Raw genomic sequence first — 19,758 nt, forward strand, 5'->3', positions numbered from 1 at the left:
TTCTGATCCTGCATGGAAGAAGTCTGGAAGTTGCCACTCTGTCCTTGTTTACTCAAGTAAAAGTTGAACAAAGTGAAAAATCAAGAACTCTTAGATCCAAAGGAGAAGTGAAGTCACAGGACAAACCACTACCCTTAAAACAGAGAGACAGACAAAGACTCACAACTTAATGGAACAGAGATCTATAAGCAAAAACCTCTGTGGGAACGAGTGCTGGGGTAGGGGAAACTGAACTGTAACTGACAAGCTGCTAGAACCTCAGTGTGGACAAACCTGGGAGCTAAAACTCCAGGGGGACTGAGACACGGGTTGGGGGGGATAGGGACGGGAACCACACTTTTGTGAGTTTTAGCTCCTGGAGGTCAACTAGGTTCTCACAGTGATTATCACAGAAAAACCACTTCATGCTTCCAGCAGGGAGAGGGGTAAAGACATTCTGAGATACACCAAAGCATTATGTTTTTCTTAATAAGGTCTAAGTACAAGAGAAGTAATTTAATCAGAGCTTAACCTGCGTAAGTTTTTTAAGAGCGTAACTGACCTGGGCAAAGGGAAATACCCAACTTTCAGTCCACCGTAGTCATTCTGTCTAATAGTTTGGTGGGTGGGTGGGGGACACTAAAAAGCACTCGTGAAGTTCACAGTTCAGAGGCGGAGGCTCACTGTAAGACTGAGACCTACTCACAGTTGTACAGAATGTCTCCCCTCTGCCCACATTTCACCATCACGATAATAAAGGCCTATTTTTACAGCAGTTCCTTTAACCCAGTACATCATGTCTGGCTACTAAGACAAAATTACAAGGTATAATAAAAGGCAAAAGAACAGTTTGAAGAACACAGCAAGCATCAGAACCAGACCCATTTATGACTGGCATGTTGGAATTAACAGACTGGGAACTTACAACAACTATGATTGAGGTGGTTGGATGGCATCACTGACTCAGTGGGCATACACCTGAGCAAACTTCAGGAGACAGTGAAGGACAGGGAAGCCTAGTGTGCTGCAGTCCAGGGGGTTGCAAAGAGCTGGACACGACTCTTAGCAACTGAAAAGCAACAGCAACAATGATTAGGATGATAAAGGCTCTAACGGATAAGGCAGACACCATGTAAAAACAGAAGAGCAATGAAAGCAAAGTGATGGAAATTTTAAGAAAAAGTAAAAAAGAAATGCTAGATATAAAAACTCCATTGTAACAGAAGTGAAGAATGCCTCTGTGGGTTTATCAGCAGACTGAACAAGACTGAGGAAATAAGCTCTGAATTTGAGGATACTGTATGAGAAACCTCCAAAACTGAAAAAGCAAAGAGGGAAAAAAACCAGAACACACAGTAAAATATCCCAAAACTATAAGGCAGCTACAAACTGTATAACATATGCATAGCAGGAATATTAGAAGAAAAAAAAGATCAGAAGAAATATTTTTTAAAATGATGACCTAGAATTTTCCCAAATTAAGGTTAGATATCCAACCATAGACCCAGGGAGCTTAGGGAACACCAAGAACGATAAATAAAGATAAATAAAGGATAAATAAAGATCTTCTCACACAAACAAAAACTGAGGGGATTATTTTCTAGTAGTTCTTGCTTATAGGAAAATGTTAAGAGGGAGTTTCTAGATACAGTTCAGAAACTCGGGCATAAAGAAAGAACAGTGAAGGAGTAAGTACATCAGTGCAGTCACTATGGAGAACAGCATGGAGGTTCCTTAAAAACTAAAAACAGAGTTACCATGTGATCTAGCAATCCTACTCCAGGGCATACATCCGGAAAAGACAAAAAATCTAACTGGAAAAGATACACACACCCCAATGTTCACAGCAACACTATTTACAGCAAACAAGACATGGAAGCAACCTAAATGTCCAGCAACAGATGAACAGATAAAAAGATGTGTGTGTGTGTATATATATACACACACAAAGGAATACTACTCAGTCATAAAAAGAATGAAATAAGGCCATTTGTGGCAATATGGATAAACCTAGAGATTATCACACTATGTGAAATAAGCCAGACAAAGACAAATATCAACAAATATCATATATCACTTATATGTAGAATCTAAAGAAATGATACAAATGGACTCACAGGCATAGGAAACAAACTATAGTTACCAACAGAGAAAGTGGGGAGGGTTCAACTAGGAATTTGAGAGCAATGGATAGAGCACTATATATAAGATAAACAATAAGGATTCACTGTATACAACAGAGAAATACATTCAAATATCTTAACCTACAGGGGAAAAGAATCTGAAAAAGAACATAGTTGAATCACTTTGTTGTACACTTGAAAACACTGTAAATCCACTATACATCAAACAATATGAAAAAAACTTGAACTGCTGTGTACTGACTTCACAATGACAGGCATGCCTTCTCCATGCCTTTGTGTCTCCTTCCCTAATTAACTGTGTAAGGCACTATGAACATACTTTTGTACATATTAATTACCGTATTTCTATAATGGAGTTGTATTAATGGAATTTGCCACAGACATTTACAATCTACCTCAGCCATTAAAAAAAATTACCTTCAAGTATCATAAATAACCAAAATGTGTTCTCTAGTGTGAAAGATTAATTTGAAGAGAGCTAGCATATTAAATGATTAAATCTCCTGAGGTATGGAATCATTCCAAGTCCGATATGTAATTTCTATAGCAGTGACAGTGCTCATGACAGGCATTATTCTAATTATTCTAATAAACCCTAAAAGGTAAGCTATTTGGGGATTCCCAGGTGGCACTAGTGGTAAAGAACCTGCCTGCCAATGCAGGAGACATAAGAGATGCAGGTTTGATTCCTGGCTCAGGAAGATCCCCTGAAGAAGGAAATGGCAACCCACTCCAGTGTTCTTGCCTGGAAAATTCCAAGGACAGAGTAGCCTGGCAGGCTATAATTCAAAGAGCCACAAAGAGTCAGACATAACTAAGTACCATAAAGGGCAGGCTATTTGGGTCATAGTGAAGAGGAACTCAAAAGCCTCTTGATGAAAGTGAAAGAGGAGAGTGAAAAGGCTGGCTTGAAGCTCAACATTCAGAAAACAAAGATCATGGTATCTGGTCCCATCACTTCATGGGAAATAGATGGAAAAACAGTGGAAACAGTGTCAGACTTTATTTTTTGGGGGCTCCAAAATCATTGCAGATGCTGATTGCAGCCATGAAATTAAAAGACACTTACTCCTTGGAAGGAAAGTTATGAACAACCTAGATAGTATATTAAAAAGCAGAGACATTACTTTGCCAACAAAGGTCCATCTAGTCAAGGCTATGGCTTTTCCCATGGTCATGTATGGAAGTGAGAGTTGGACTGTGAAGAAAGTTGATTACCGAAGAATTGATGCTTTCTAACTGTGGTGCTGGAGAAGACTCTTGAGAGTCCCTTGGACTGTAAGGAGATCCAACCAGTCCATTCTAAAGGAGATCAATCCTGGGTGTTCATTGGAAGGACTGATGCTAAAGCTGAAACTGCAATACTTTGGCCACCTCATGCGACGAGTTGATTCACTGGAAAAGACTCTGATGCTGGGAAAGGTTGGGTGCGGGAGGAGAAGGGGACGACCGAGAATGAGATGGCTGGATGGCATCACCAACTCTATGGACATGAGTTTGAGTGAACTCCGGGAGTTGGTGATGGACAGGGAGGCCTGGTGTGCTGTGATTCATGGGGTCACAAAGAGTCAGACACGACTGAGCAACTGGACTGAACTGAACTGAACTAGAATAATGCACTGGCCCAGACCAGTCCTATTCCACCGTTGTTCGATTCTGCTGTTTACTGGTCATATTGTTAAAAATACTGAGAAGGTGTAGGGTTAGCACATTAAAAAAAGTTCTTAATTTCACTTTAAACAGTTATTACTATAAAAAAATACTTTATCATGGAACATTTTATTAGTCACCAGATAAATTAAAAAACAGGCCTTCAGAAGGCCTATGAGAAATTTAGCACCAATCCTGGACCAGGGAATGAAGACATTAGTTGAGATTCTTGTTGGCGAAAGCTGAAATCAGAGACATCCTTCCCAAAGACTGTGGCTGTCATTATTTCAAGAACTCTTAAACATAATTTCTTTAGGAAAAGCTGAATGAATTCTACCTTTATGTATTCTATTCGTTGAGCACTCCAATGGAATGTAAGCAGGCATTCTATAAAGTAAAGCATTGGGATATATAATCTTTACATTGAAATTAATCCAATGAATCATTTCAATGAGGATTTAGGAGAAGGAAGGGAAAGCTCTTTTGCACATGAGTTTTTGTCTGTCCGTCTAGTCCATGTGGTGGTATCAGCGACCGAATGGGCAGGTCCCACCACTCCCAGGGTCCACCGGCCTCCAGTGCGTGCGGCTGGCCTCTTCTTGTTCCTCACAGCCGTGGGAGGTGAGGGGAGGTAAGCTAATGCATGAATAGCTGCCAGGAGAAAAGATGGGAGGAAAAAAAAGCTAAAGGAATATAGTATTTCAATCAAAGTCTGAAATTTGTAGAAGTGGTTTTGGTCTCCATATAGTAAAAATATTTATCCAAGAAACTCCTACTCGGGTGTGAACATCCTACTTCTTGGGGGATTTTGCTTGGCAAGGGGCTGCGAAAGAGTGGAAGCTAATACAGAACATGTCTCTAAACAAATTTATTTAGTTAGTACAGACTGACACATTCGCTAGAGGATTTCAGCAATTACACGTGTAAAACTATTTCCTACAGTGGTTTCCTTTTGTGATTTTGCTAATTTATTCAATCTAGGCCATTTTCATGCATTGACTGTTATGAGCCATTTAGCCACACAGGCCGAAATGAACATATGGAGACTATGCCTTCTTTCCAATTCTTCATGTAAACATAATTACATGGTGATATTAAAGAGTCAAACTTATAATGAAAAAAGAGTCAAGCAAGGTTGTAGTACCTTAAAACATAATGCTGTAATCTAACTTTGGAGAAGAGAGACTTGGAAATTTTGGCTATGGTAATATATATCAAAGTGTTCGGTAAAATGTGAAGCCTTATGTAAGGGTAAGGGTATTTGCATTTACAGTTAACACATATGATTATTCCAGTTACAGCTATCAGTTCAGTCCAGTTGCTCAGTCGTGTCTGACTCTTCGTGACCCCATGAACTGCAGCACACCAGGCCTCCCTGTCCATCACCAACTCCCAGAGTTTACTCAAACTCAATGGCAACCCACTCCAGTATTCTTGCCTAGAGAATCCTGTGGGCAGTGGAGCCTGGTGGGCTGCTGTCCACAGGGTCGCACAGAGTCGGACACGACTGAAACGACTTATCATGCATGCATGCATTGGAGAAGCAAACGGCAACCCACTCCAGTATTCTTGCCTGGAGAATCCCAGGGAGATGGAGGAGCCTGATGGGCTGCCGTCTATGGGGTTGCACAGAGTTGGACACGACTGAAGCGACTTAGCAGAGGCAGCGGCAGCATGTCCATTGAGTCAGTGATGCCATCCAACCATCTCATCCTCTGTCATAACCCTTCTCTTCCCACCTTCAATCTTTCCCAGCATCAGGGTCTTTTCAAATGATTCAGTTCTTCACATCAGGTGGCCAAAGTATTAGAGTTTCAGCTTCAGCATCAGTCCTTCCAATGAATATTCAGGACTGATTTCCTTTAGGATGGACTGATTGGATCTCCTGGCAGTCCAAGGGACTCCCAAGAGTCTTCTCCATCACCACAGTTCAAAAGCATCAGTTCTTTGGTGCTCAGCTTTCTTTATAGTCCAACTTTCACATCCATACATGACTACTGGAAAAACCATAGATTTGACTAGACGGACCTAACTGTTGGCAAAGTAAAAAGGCAAAAAGATAGGATACTGAAAGATGAACTCCCCAGGTTGGTAGGTGCCCACTGGAGATCAGTGGAGAAATAACGCCAGAAAGAATGAAGAGATGGAGCCAAAGCAAAGACAGCACCCAGTTGTGGATGTGACTGGTGATAAAAGCAAAGTATGATGCTGTAAAGAGCAATATTGCATAGGATCCTGGAATGTTAGGTCCATGAATCAAGGCAAACTGGAAGTGGTCAAACAGGAGATGGCAAGAGTGAACGTTGACATTTTAGGAATCAGCAAACTAAAATGGACTGGAATGGGTGAATTTAACTCAGATGACCATATATCTACTATTGTGGGCAAGTATCCCTTAGAAGATATGGGAGTAGCCATCATAGTCAACAAGAGAGTCCAAAATGCAGTACTTGGATGCAATCTCAGAAATGACAGAATGATCTCTGTTCGTTTCCAAGGCAAACCATTCAATATCTACACCCTGACCAGTAATGCTGAAGAAGCTGAAGTTGAATGGTTCTATGAAGACCTACAAGACCTTCTAGAACTAACACCCAAAAAAGATGTCCTTTTCAATATATGGGACTGGAATGCAAAAGTAGGAAGTCAAGAAACCCCTGGAGTAAGAGGCAAATTTGGCCTTGGAGTACAGAATGAAGCAGGGCAAAGGCTAACAGAATTTTGCCAAGAGAATGCACTGGTCATAGCAAACATCCTCTTCCAACAACACAAGAGAAGACTCTACACATGGACATCACCAGATGGTCAACACTGATATCAGATTGATAGACGGAGAAGCTCTATATAGTCATCAAAACAAAGCTAGGAGCTGACTATGGCTCAGATCATGAACTCCTTATTGCCAAAGTCAGACTTAAATTAAACAAAGTAGGAAAAACCATTAGACCATTCAGGTATGACCTAAATCAAATCCCTTATGCTTATACAGTGGAAGTGGAAAATAGATTCAAGGGATCAGATCTGATAGAGTGCCTGAAGAACTATGGACGGAGGTTTGTGACATTGTACAGGAGACCATCCCCAAGAAAAGGTTATAGCTAAAACAACACGAAGTCATATGCTTGGAGAATTTTAACTTTTAACAAATGCATGTTCATTGAAATGCATATTCTCAACTCTAGAAACACTTGGATTATAATTCTCTAAGTATACGTATTTCTATTTGAGAATGTTAATTTAATTCATTATATTAATTAGTAACTCCTACCTTTCAAACTGTGTTTTGGTCATTATTATTGTAGATCCCATAATGTCTTACATTTAGAAGCTCAATAAATATTTGGTAAATAAGTAAACCCCATGTAAACTTGGATAGTCCTCATGTAAAGAAAACCAATACAGATGGACACTTATGAATTAATTTATTTCACACTATTTTACAGATTGAGAATTTTTATTTCTCATATATATATTATATTTGTGATTAATAAAAAAAAGGCAGAGTAAATCTTCTTAAATAAAGGAAGCATACCATGTGAAGACAGAAGCGGAGACTGGAGTCATCTACAAACCAAAGCACACCAAGGATTACTGGTCATCACACAAAGCTAGGAGACGCCGGGAACAGACTCACTCCTCTGAAGGAACCTGCCCTGCTGACTCCTTGATTCCAGACTTCTAGCCTGGAGAACTGGGAGATGACACAGGTCTGTTGTTTCAAGCCGCCCAGTTTGTGGTACTTTGTTAACAGCAGTTTTAAAAAACTAAGGCAACTCTCTTACATTAACTATTTACTTTTATTGATCTCTATGGTTTTAACCAAATGGCCTGGACACTAAGGTTACTGCTGAAATCTTTGTCAGTCTAGTTAGTAGCAACAGCTGCTTTTGTGGAAAACAACCCACTACTTTTGCGGCCTGAGAGGGTCACATGAGACGAGCTCTGCTTCTACTTGGACAGAATTTTTCCCTTCTGGTTTTCAGGCAGGTATGGAGTGGGAGTGCTGTAGTCACTTGAAACAAAGTATACTCTTAAGCAAGGCTTTTCTAAATGATAGATCTAGGGCAGAAAGAACTTAAAGTGGTATTTTTCAAGACAGTGGCATTTTCACCTCAAACACTGCATAAAAGTATAAGACGGGAGAATATTAAGGTAATGGCCCTCAAAGGAAAAAATTGAGATATTTTTAAAGTGAAGTTCCTGATAATGGCCATCACACCACAGTCCTTTGCTTCAAGGCTAACCTAATAACTGAGATCGAGTTACTTTATTTTTGGCCTACTGAAGCCTAGGATCAGTAATTCTCATCTTTATAATGTGTAAGGGAATACTAAAAACATATATTACGGTGAAAAAATTTGTGTATGGGGAGATATTTGAAAAAATTTAAAACACATATGGAAATTATACTTCTGGTAGCCACTGACTGAGAAAATAGGTACTGATCAAAATCCTGCAATGATGGGTTTCAGTTCAGCTCAGTTCAGTCGCTCAGTCGTGTCCGACTCTTTACGACCCCATGAACTGCAGCACGCCAGGCCTCCCTGTCCATCACCAACTCCTGGAGTTCACCCAAACTCATGTGCATCAAGTCGGTGATGTCATCCAGCCATCTCATCCTCTGTCGTCCCCTTCTCCTCCCGCCCCCAATCCTTCCCAGCATAAGGGTCTTTTCCAATGAGTCAACTCTTCACATGAGGTGGCCAAAGTATTGGAGTTTCAGCTTCAGCATCAGTCCTTCCAATGAACACCCAAGACTGATCGCTCACAAGTATTTACTGAGTGCCTATGATGGCTCAAGTAGTTACTGTTCTATGTGCTGGGGGGCTCATCATGAAGATACTAAATCTGACTTTCTTGTGGGTAAGACAGTCAATAAGTAAATAAATACATAAACATAATGACAGTTGTGTTAAGTACTATGAAAGCAAACAAGGTAGGGTGGGGGGAGAGACAGCAATGGGGTGGGAGCAATGTCACCGTATCTTTGATCTGGTGACATTCAGAGGCCTGAATGAAGTAAAGGAGGGAAGCCGTGTGGACACCAAAGTTGGACAGCTTATGGATGGCAGCAGCAGTGAGGGGTCGGGCAGAACTGAAATCATATCTGGAAGGGAAACCCCTGTAAGACAGTGGCAACACAGAATATCTTATCTTCTTTCCAGCATTTTCTGTGAATGTCCTGAGTGAAAGGTACCCAGTAGGCTCTGAGGACCTGAAGCAGTGATCCAGTCACAGTTCTAGTCACCAGGATCTTGCTTTGGGTCAGGAGGAGGGAGCGGGGAAGAGTCACTTAAGATGTATAATGTGTATACATATGTGCATGCACACACATAAACTATCAAACGTGACCTTTTCTAGAAGGATGGTCACAGCCCAGCTTAGTCCCAGGTGAGTGACAGGTCCATAGTTTACAAAAAAAAAAAAAAGCTGTTGTCTGGAGTCTGTTCTAATGCTCATGCAAGGGCTGATTGTGAGCTCTCTAATAACACATTTGCAAATAAAAAAGACACTATCTCCCAATGAATTTCCAATTAAAAAAAAAAGTCCCTCAATACAATTCAATCCGTTGACATATCTTTCTTCAGAGAAGGTCAGATTTTGGTGATGCATTTTCCTCACAAAGTCCCTTAAACCAACCAGTGCCACATGGCATGGGAACATCTACATACCAAGAGGGAAAACGTGCACTGATTTCATCTCCATGGTGAAGTCATCCGGGAGGAAGAGATGGTGTATATCTGGGGCACTTATTGGAAACTCTGACCCAGATAGAGCAGCATACAAAACTCACTTTTATGGGGAACTCAAAGTACATCACACATTATGCATGACCTGCCACTTTAACTCTGAGGTCTCAGAGCACTCACTGATCCACAGCAACTAATACAAACTCAACAAGGGACACTGGGGGCTTCCACACTGTTGAGAAGGCTAAGACATCTAAGTTAGAAAGTCCTATCTAAAGTAGCTTGGATTAAGTAGTAAATGTGGAAGCTCTGCTTCCTCTAGGAGAATGGGTAACTGGTATCAGTTTAGCAAGAAACCTATGAGGACATGCGATCATGAAGCTGCTCAATGCTCCCCAGCAGGAACTATTTCAATACAAGGAAATGACTGGAAAGAGAGTGAGAGAGATCACCAGCCACAAACCAGTCAAAGGCGTTTCAGGCCTTCATATGCTGCTGCTGCTGCTAAGTCACTTCAGTCGTGTCTGACTCTGTGTGACCCCACAGATGGTCTCCTACCAGGCTCCCCCGTCCCTGGGACTCTCCAGGCAAGAACGCTGGAGATTTTTAAGTAGGTATATACCTTCATATACCTACTTAAAAATTATATGTATGTGTATGTAGAGATTAGAAAAAATTTAAATGTTAAAAATGCTAGCCATGTAAGAGCAGTTTGAAGGTCAAGGAGATTTGATTACTGTGTGGTGACAGGCAGGCCTGCTTATCCAGTTTCCTGTAAGATACGAGGGGACCATGTATCAAATTACCACACAGCAACAAGAAAGGTTATTATGGTAGTGACTATGAATAAATGCTCACATCAGAATGAATCATATTAAAAGTACAATGATGTCACTTGCTTTTGGTGTGATCAGAGAGACAAAGCTCAATGAAAAAGACTTTTGAGAAGAAACATGCTTGTTGTGGAAGGATACTGTTACCTGGGCACGTTGTGGCCACCGAGATGACAAGATGAATTAGATAAGAAAGTACCCAATATTGCTAGAAACTTTAGAAATATTAACAAATAAAAGCCTGGTTTCAGAACAGTTATACTTTGGCATGCTAACAAGATACTTCTTGGTGGCAGAAATTATTGTAAGTTAGCATCCTAATGATATACATAAAAAAGCCTTAGAAATTTCAAGAAGGCATATGCACATAAACAGACATAGACACAGCAAAAACAACAGTGCTTCTTAACCTGATAAAGAACATCTTACAGCTAACATCAAAGAAAAATCCACAGCTAACATCAATTTTAATTGTGCAAATTAGAACACATTTCTCATAAGATCAGAAACAAAGCATGATATCTACTCTCAACATCCCTATTCACAATTGATACCAGTGAAATAAGAAGCACACAAACTGGAAATGCTTCAATAAAGCTGCCTCTATTTACAGACAGCACAACTGTCTACGCAGAGAACAGCAAAGAACCTAAAAATAAACACATAGATACTAGATTTTAGCAGGATTTCAAGATATAACGTCAATACAAAAATGAATTTTATTTATGTATTTTCGCTATGCACAAGTAGAAATTGAAATCAAAAACAGTGAAAAAACACTATATACACAGGGAAAATTTTAATAAAATACATGTAAGACCTGTACAATGAAAATTACCAAATACTGACAAGAAAAATTTAAAAAAACACTAAATAAATGAAGAGCTATACCATGTTCATGGATCACAAGGCGATATTGTTAAGATACTCTCCACAAAGGTATCTACAGATTCAGTATAATTTGCTTCTGAACGCCACCAGGCTTTTCTGTAGAAAGTGACAAGCTGATTCTAAATGAAAAAGCAAAGGACTTTAAACAGCCAAAAAATCTTGAGAAAGAATGAAACTGGAGGACATATACTACCTGATCTCAAAACAAGTAGAAAGCTAAACTAGTTCAGTCAGTTTGGTGACAGCACACAGAGATGTGGGTGGAACAGACACGAGTGTCAGACAGAGTCACACGTATGTGGTACGTTTACTTTCATCAAAGTGCCAAGATAACTCAGTGAAGAAAAGGATAATCTGTGTAAAGCTTAAACAACTGAACATTCATATGCAACACCCCCACCCAAACCCTTGATCCTTACATTACACCAAATACAAATAGTCATCCCTTGATATAAGTGGGAGATTTAACAGGAACCCTTAAGTATGCCCAAATTTGACAATGCTTAAGTCTTGTAGCTGAACCTCAGTATCCATTGGCAGATTCAACCAACCTCAGATGGAAATTTAGATCTTCGGTATGTTGACTCCTCAGATATGAAAAATACAGAAGGACCAACTGTATACTATTGAAAAAAACTGCATATAAATGGACTCACACAGTTCAAAATCCTATTGTTCAAGGGTCAAGTGTATTAACCAGGAATGAATCACAGACTTAAGCATTAGAAACTATAAAACTTCCAGAAGAACAAAGGGAAAAATCTCTGTGACCTTATGAAAAGCCAAGATTTCTTAGCTAACACACTTACACACAAAGACAAAAACTGACAACGTGAACTTGTAGACAAGTTTTGAACTTCAAAACTTATAGACACAAGAGAAATGAGAACATGCCCACATAAAGACTTATAGTATACGCTTATATATTTTAATGTAAACTTTATTTATAATTGCCCCAAATCGGAAATAACCCAAAATATCTATTAACATAGATAAAGAATGATTATGGATTCACACACAACACGGATGGGTTTCAAATGTATTGTGATAAATGAAAGAAGTCAGACTCAAATTGGTACAAATGTAGGATTCCATATTTATATGCCATTCTAAACGCAAAACTATAGGGTCAGAAAACACACCAGTAGTTGACAGGGCTGGGGATGGGAGGGGAAAAGACTGATTAAGACTTATTTTTCTGCAGCAATGGAAATTCTCTATATCTTAATTGTGATGGTTATATGACGATATACATAGTTGTCAAAACACATCAAACTATATACTTTTAAACAATGAATTTTATTGTATGTAAATTATACTTCAATAAAATAAACAAACAAAAAAACCCAAATAAATATGATTTTCTGGGGATGGTCAGCATTTCTACATCACAGGCAGGAAGAATATTTGAACTTGAACAGTGTTAGGAAATGAAAGATGACACTAAGTAAGTTTCCAAGGTTTTGACATGGCAGCATTCTATGTTTTCATTAGAAGGGTGTTCTTCTTCTTCTTCTAAGTCACTTCAGTCGTGTCCGACTCTGTGTGACCCCAAAGACGGAAGCCCACCAGGCTCCCCCATCCCTGGGATTCTCCAGGCAAGAACACTGGAGTGGGTTGCCATTTCCTTCTCCAATGTGTGAAAGTGAAAAGTGAAAGTGAAGTCGCTCAGTCGTGTCCGACCCTTAGTGATCCCACGGACTGCAGCCTACCAGGCTCCTCCATCCATGGGATTTTCTAGGCAAGAGAAACTAACCTAGAGTGTCCTTTTTAATAACTTAATTAAATCTTTTAGCAGTATCACGTAACAAGAAACTGTCTCAGCAGTGAGTCTTAGTAAACACTAGACATTAACAAAACTATAAACTTAATTCAACAATTTACAAAACTTAATATTCTGTGATTTTTCATTATGGAGGCCCTGTAGCCAGGGAGGCTTCAACCCATCAAATAAAAAATGAGGTTTGTCAGGGAGCTGGGAAAAGCCAAGCAGCCATCTTGGATTTCCCATAGCCCTGACTCTGATTTCCAGCTATTGTTTTTCATTTTCCAATTTAGAAGCAGACTTTTGCCATGGTTTAAGGACATTAGGATGGCACAAGTCTAACAGAGTTTTTGTATAAGCAGAATGAGCTTTTACATGTCTACAAACCCGACAATTGGATTAATTTCTAAAACTAGCATAAAACAGGCCTATGGTAGAAAAGCATTTGATTTATATGCAGAGGTCTAAGAAGTCAAGAAAACATTATAAATGATCATACGAATCAGGTCCAGCATCTTGGGCATCCTGGTGTAGTGTAGTTTCTTCTGAAAAAAAAAAAAAAAAAAAAAGTCCTTCCATCCAGGTTGGAGACAGTCCCTTAAATTATGTCTTTTTCTAGTCCTGGCTGCAGGTCATGAGGCATCTGATCTTCATCCAAAGATAGATCACTGAGACAAGCTTCAGAAACAAACCTAGGGTGCTCTTCAAGAACTCAACCAAATCCTATATTAATATCACATAATACCAAAGATCCATTCAAGAAATGAATCTTAGTAGAAACAGATTTCCATTAACTAACTTGGATTCAACATTCATTGAAACATCATTTTTTTCCCTAAAATAACTTTCATTTTTATCAAATATAGCCAAATTAAGACTTGTTTACAAAATAGATCTGTTCTCAACAAACTTGACCTGATTACTTATATAACCATAGACTTTTTTTTTTTCCTTTGCTGAAACTTTTATGGAGTCTCAAACTTAACTTTAAAACCTTTCAGGGCTAGGAAAGTCATCTCAAAGGCTTATCACAGGTATTGCCTAACAGATGTGAGTGAATTCCTCCCTTTCTTAAGGTCTCCAAAACTGAGATTTCTGTACCTGTTAGTGAGATAACCTTCTTAGTTTATCTGATAGAAGGGTGTAGTTGAACAGAAAAAATATGTGGCTACAACTATTAAAACCAAAGTTAAATGTGTACATATTTATGAAGTCATTGATTTGGCAAAAATTAATTGATGCCTACTATGTATCAGGTATTGGCTGAGGCACCACATGGGAGGAAAACAGATGAGGCATAAAACAGCATGTCCAGGGACACAAATGTAGTAGACTGAAGCCATCCATTCACGCTCTATCACTGGAAATTATCAGCAGCTAGTAAAAAGCCCTGAAACTGTATCGCTTGGTGGAATGCCTGAAATCTAATTCTGGATAACTGTCCTTTGATACAAAGTGCATGAAATACCAGGTTTTGAAAAATTGTTCTGGGCCATCTCTGACTCTTGGTGCTTTTCACCAATCTGCTCTCCAACTTTGCTCCTTTCTGCATGACAAGTTTTGACGTGACAATCATGAACTTTTCCTCAACTTAATGCAAAAGGCTAGTTATTAATAAAAATACAGCAGCTGGGCTCACTGATCTCTTCAAGAGGCAGACTTAAATATTCCAACAAGTGAACCACAGATGACAGGACAAGATGCTCGATAGCATAGACACTGGTGAGGAACTTTAGAGCCCAACAATAAACCATGCGGAGCAGACAGCAAAAGAAACAAAGAGAGCTTTTAGACTCCAAGAAAACTGGGGAAAGGAGGTAGGAAGATGGACAGAAGCATATATATACTGCTGGGAAACGAGAAAGGTCTTTGCAGAGAACATGGGAAGCCTGGCTTTTCTGAATATTTTTGTCTTTCCCCAATCGACAATACTTTTAAAAGAGTACAGAATAACTTTACATACCAGGAATGGAGTTTTTAGCATTACAGTTTCTTTGACTTTCTTGGCTTTTTCTGTGTTTAAAAACAGAACTTCAAAACACATAAATGTGACTTTTTCCTGGTAACTGGTGTTAAGGATCAGACTGAACCTCTGGGCATAAATCAGGACAATGCTCTGGGAACTGGACCCTGAGCACAATGAGAGGCAAATACTTTGTTTCTTGTATTTTATTTTGGGACTGTGCTAACTACTATATACTTTTCCAAATGCTGATACAGTTATTTTGCTAAGCATAAAATGCCACTGTCTTTCTTGCGGAAAGATTTTTTTTTTTGGCATTTCTGTAAATGACCTGAGACTACAAGTCTGGTCACAATCATAGTGTCTGCACATTAAAGGGAAACTGGCCATGATTAGTTCTAACAACTCAGATTAGCCGTTAGACAAATATTTACTAAAGGGAACAAGAATTGTGAAAATAACACTTAATGCTCATGTTTATGTATACCTATTGCCACTTGACTCACTCGATAGCTATCATATTACTGGCTGAAAACTCACTTTTCAAATGGAAACTTAATCTGAGAAGAGTTTTGTCACTCCCCTCTGCTTTTTCTTCTCCTGCTCTGCTTTTCCACCTGGTGAGATGTCAGCTAAGCTCCTATAAGATGATGGTTGGAGGCCTATCGGTCCCACCCATTTTCATTAGACACATAGACTCTTCCACTGTTGACAGTTATCTCTTTCGGTCCATAAATTCCACCTTTGCATCTACACAGTTGGAGATCTTCTTTTTTAATCTCTCTAGCACAGTGGTTTTTCTCACTAGCAGTTGATGGTGCCTTAGAACCACCCTTATAAAATCCTACAGCCCAGATGGCAACCCTAGATAACAGATTTTTGGAAGTGAGGCTGGGGCATCAATTCCAACATTGAATCCAAATGGAGAACCACTGATACAGGAGGGGGAAAAAAAAAAATCAAACCCTCTGATGTCTTTCAGGATCATTCTGAGTTTTAATTCCCTGCTGCCTGCATCCCTTGTGATTCAACAAAAACATTAAAACATTAGTTATATTCTGTGTACACTGGGGCTTCCCTAGCAGCTCAGTTGGTAAAGAATCTGCCTGCAATGCAGGAGACCTGGGTTTGATCCCTGGGTTGGAAAGATCCTCTGGAGAAGGGAACGGCAACCCACTCCATTGCTCTTGCCTGGAGAATCCCATGGACAGAGGACCTGGGGGCTACAATCCATGGGATTGCAACAAGTTGGACACGACTGCACAGCTAACGTTCCTTCCCTTCTGTGTACACTGCTGTGTGAATATCTGCAGCTGGCTTTTTCTCACCAGGGTTTTTCTGTCAGTTGGCTTATAAGAGAACCTTTTCCATTATATATCAAGCAGTCCAAACTGCTTGCTCTGGAGACATTTTCCTTGATTGACGCGCATCATTTAGTTTGAACTGGCACCAGTGTGTTTTATGGGCCTCTTTGCACAGTGGTTTATGATTGACAAGGTCTTCCTAGAAGTATTCGCTCCTGTGCACCTCACCACAATTCTGGAGAGCAGGGGGGATTATTATGCCTGTTTTAGATGAGATAACCGGTAGAGGGAGGTTAAATGACTTGTCTAAGCCTCAGAGTTCAGGAAGGACTAGGACACAGACACAGGCAGGACTAGAAGCCAGCACATTTAACTCCCCACCCTGAACAACTTCTGCTTTCACTCCACTCGGCCTTCCTTTGAAGAAGAACAGAGGTGAGTCAAAGGCAGCTTTCTTGTTATCCTCTGACTCATTTCAATTCAAATGTGACATCAGAAGCTAAGTTACAGCTGAAGCACTGGGTGCCATATATGGAATCAGTCTAATGTAATTTAATGAGGTGCCCAGAATATAGTATGTGGTCAATAAATATTTGTTGAGTGAATAAATACACACAATCCTACTTACTTGTGGCAAGGTATATCACCTTCCTATAGAGAACAGCTCTGGAGATAAGCACTCCAAATGAATCCCAGTTTTCATCTTGGTTTGATCTGCCTATAACCCTAAAGATCTGGAGACAGGGTTGGAAAAAGTAATTCAGCATTCAGGCTGAATTAGTCTTGGAGGAAGACAGGCAGACTAATGGACAATAAGACATACAGACACGGTTCTCTATTCTTCCTGTCCGGAAGAATAATCGCAGGAAGTAACTAAATGTATGCAGGAGAAGATATTAACTGATAACAGCTTATAAAAAGCTAGTATTAAATGAAAATCACTGTGCAGGAAGAGTCAGGGAGAGCTATTACGGCAGGTCGACCAGATATATGATGTAAAGTGCAACTGCAGAGGCTGCAAGCTCATATATTTACAAAAGCTATTTCATAGTGTTGGTGATGTATTTAACTGGGGAGAAGATAGCATGCACGTGTAATAATGCCCCCAACACACCTGGCCAGAGGACCACCGCTGACTGACACCTAGAGGCATGCCCAGATGCTACTTCCTCTTCAGACATTTCCACTGAGAAGCTGCAAAGTGTATATGAGGCTAAGAACTGGCCAGAGAGGATGTGAGCATCAAAATGCTAGTAATGATGGGGCAGCTTCTAAGAAACTGAGTCAACAATTTTGAAAAATTATTAAAGTAAGATGTATGAGCTTCCCAGGTGGCACTAATGGTAAAGAACATGCCTGCCAATGCAGGAGTCTTAAGAGACTCAGGTTTGATCCCTGGGTCAGGAAGATCCCCTGGAGGTGGGCATGGAAACCCACTTCAGTATTCTTGACTGGAGAATCCCACAGACAGAGGAGCCTGACGGGTTACAGTCCATGGGGTCGCAAAGCGACCATGGACACAACTAAAGTGACTTGGCATGCAAGATGTATGAATGTTCAGACTGGATATTAACAAAGTAAAAGGTGATTTAAAGGGGCCTACGGGTTGATCTCATTACCGAAAAAATAAAACAAACTAAACAGAAAATTGTTTGACTCATAATCTCCCCACTTCTCCTTGCTCGTTTTTCTTGCTTCTTTTCAGTTTTTTTTTTTAGTCTTTCAGAGTTCCTGGTGGGGCTTTGGAGAGACACACTTCTTGACATATATTAGGCAGGTCCAATCCAGATGTATGTTTTTTGAATTAAGACGGCTTATTTAAAGCAATAAGAAGCTGCCACAGAGTAGCCAAAATTATAGATATTAGGGATGGAAAGGACCTATTAGATCATCACATCTGTCTCCAAGGGCCAGTGCCGGAGAAGCAATCGAAGGAAAATGGCCCAGTTGCTCCAACTGCTCTCTGTGGTTAGCAAGACAAAAAAACATTTTCAAATAGAAATGAGTCTTAGAAATTTATGACTGAAATGCTGAATGTTCTTTCTTTTTTTTAAAAATTATCTTCTTTGTCAGTCAAAGTCTGCGGAAGCTGGACTTTTTTGTTACTGGTTTTATATACTATCCATCCATTTATCTAAATGCATCTGTATTTCTGTGCATACAGAGCACATACAGGCACCGTGGAGTCACCACTCACGGCTTGCAGCCACCTCGTGCATAGTCACATATATATTCCTAATAAGCTACTGACTCATCCAGAGGTACAGATTCAGATTATGTTCCAGATTTGCTAGTGCAGGAATCACTCCCGTAGACTAAGTCTTCTCTTTTCTGGGAGCTCAAGATTTAAGGAGGAGTCTGACCACTGGCAGGTGATGCACACACACCCTGAACACAGATCCTGGGATAGAATTCCAATAGATACCAGTGTCAAGGTCATGAGGATTTCCCCATGGGCAGAGACCGCAGCAAGGAAGAGCTGTTAGCTTTCCTTGCTGGAACACTTTCAATCGTTTTGAATGACACCTTTCCATGCGACTTTTTAGATATAATATTTTTGAAGAATTTTCATAAAAATTTACATAAATATAAGAGTAGGATAAAGCAACACCAGTACATAAGGATTAAAGAGAGTCTCCCAAACTGGCTGGGATGAGTAGAATGTGGGGACACATGAGATTCTTTTTCACTGGGAAACAGGAAGTCTTGAAAGGACACGGATGTGACTCAGGACAGTGAGTAGGCCTGTGTTAGTATCTACCCCAGTTACAGCTGGCAGCACAGAAAGACATAAAGCAATTATGGGGAAATGAATCCAACCTCAAACTGTTCTATCAAAACACTCATTCTCTAAAACCTGTGCTGGCTATAACTGAATTATCAGTGAGAAAAGTGTGATTTCTTTATTAAGGAGCCATCGCTGAGTGGCTCAACATCTCATTGAGGAAACTTGTCAAAATATTCTCTAAAGACTCTTTTAAATTTCCATCCTAAGGTAGACATATTGTCGCCTTCTAGGTCCTTAAAATAAAAATGTGATAGAAATAATTTTTTTAAAAGATTCCATATGGTTTACTATGCCCTTATAGTAAAAATACAAAAAAGTCTTAGGTTATGAAACACTACAGCCCCTTCTCTAATTGATTCAGTTGACGAAATCTTGGTGTCTGGAGTTATTTCTATAAAAAGCTGGGCATCAAGCCCTTGGTCAAGAATATAAACTCCTACTGAACACTTTCTATGGGAAAGTTTAATACTGACTCACACCATTTTGACTTGTCAGGTCTTTTCTGGGAACTTAACCTGCCAAAGGGATGCAGACTGATTCCTTGTTTAAAGAAGAGGGGTGTACAGGCATTTCCTATGAATCCGGATGCCAAAGGAAATGGAAAATCCATCATCCTTGGACATTTGAAGACCAATCCATGGTAATGATACCATATCTTCTATTTTCCAGCCTTGGGAAACTCAAAAGACCTTTGCTTCTAGTTTTTATTGTATTCAAGGGAGGAAGGAAGAGGCTCAGAATCAACTATTTA

General features: G+C 39.8%; 1 protein-coding gene across 4 annotated transcripts in view; it reads right to left on the bottom strand.

Annotated features, from left to right (window-relative positions):
* Window positions 1–19,758, bottom strand: part of SUPT3H (SPT3 homolog, SAGA and STAGA complex component) — a 418,542-nt gene that overhangs the window by 35,632 nt on the left and 363,152 nt on the right. The window contains exon 12 of one of the 4 annotated variants that reach the window (XM_055406161.2): window positions 12,128–13,497. The exons of the other annotated variants lie outside the window; for them this stretch is intronic. Coding sequence (XP_055262136.1) covers window positions 13,417–13,497 — 81 coding nt within the window. The 3' untranslated portion in view covers window positions 12,128–13,416. Of the gene's footprint in view, window positions 1–12,127; window positions 13,498–19,758 lie in introns of those variants that run through there. 4 annotated transcript variants of the gene reach the window in all.

Source organism: Moschus berezovskii, chromosome 23 (assembly GCF_049115385.1).
Source record: "Moschus berezovskii isolate FMDL1 chromosome 23, NW_MosBer_1.0, whole genome shotgun sequence".
Classification (NCBI taxonomy): domain Eukaryota; kingdom Metazoa; phylum Chordata; class Mammalia; order Artiodactyla; family Moschidae; genus Moschus; species Moschus berezovskii.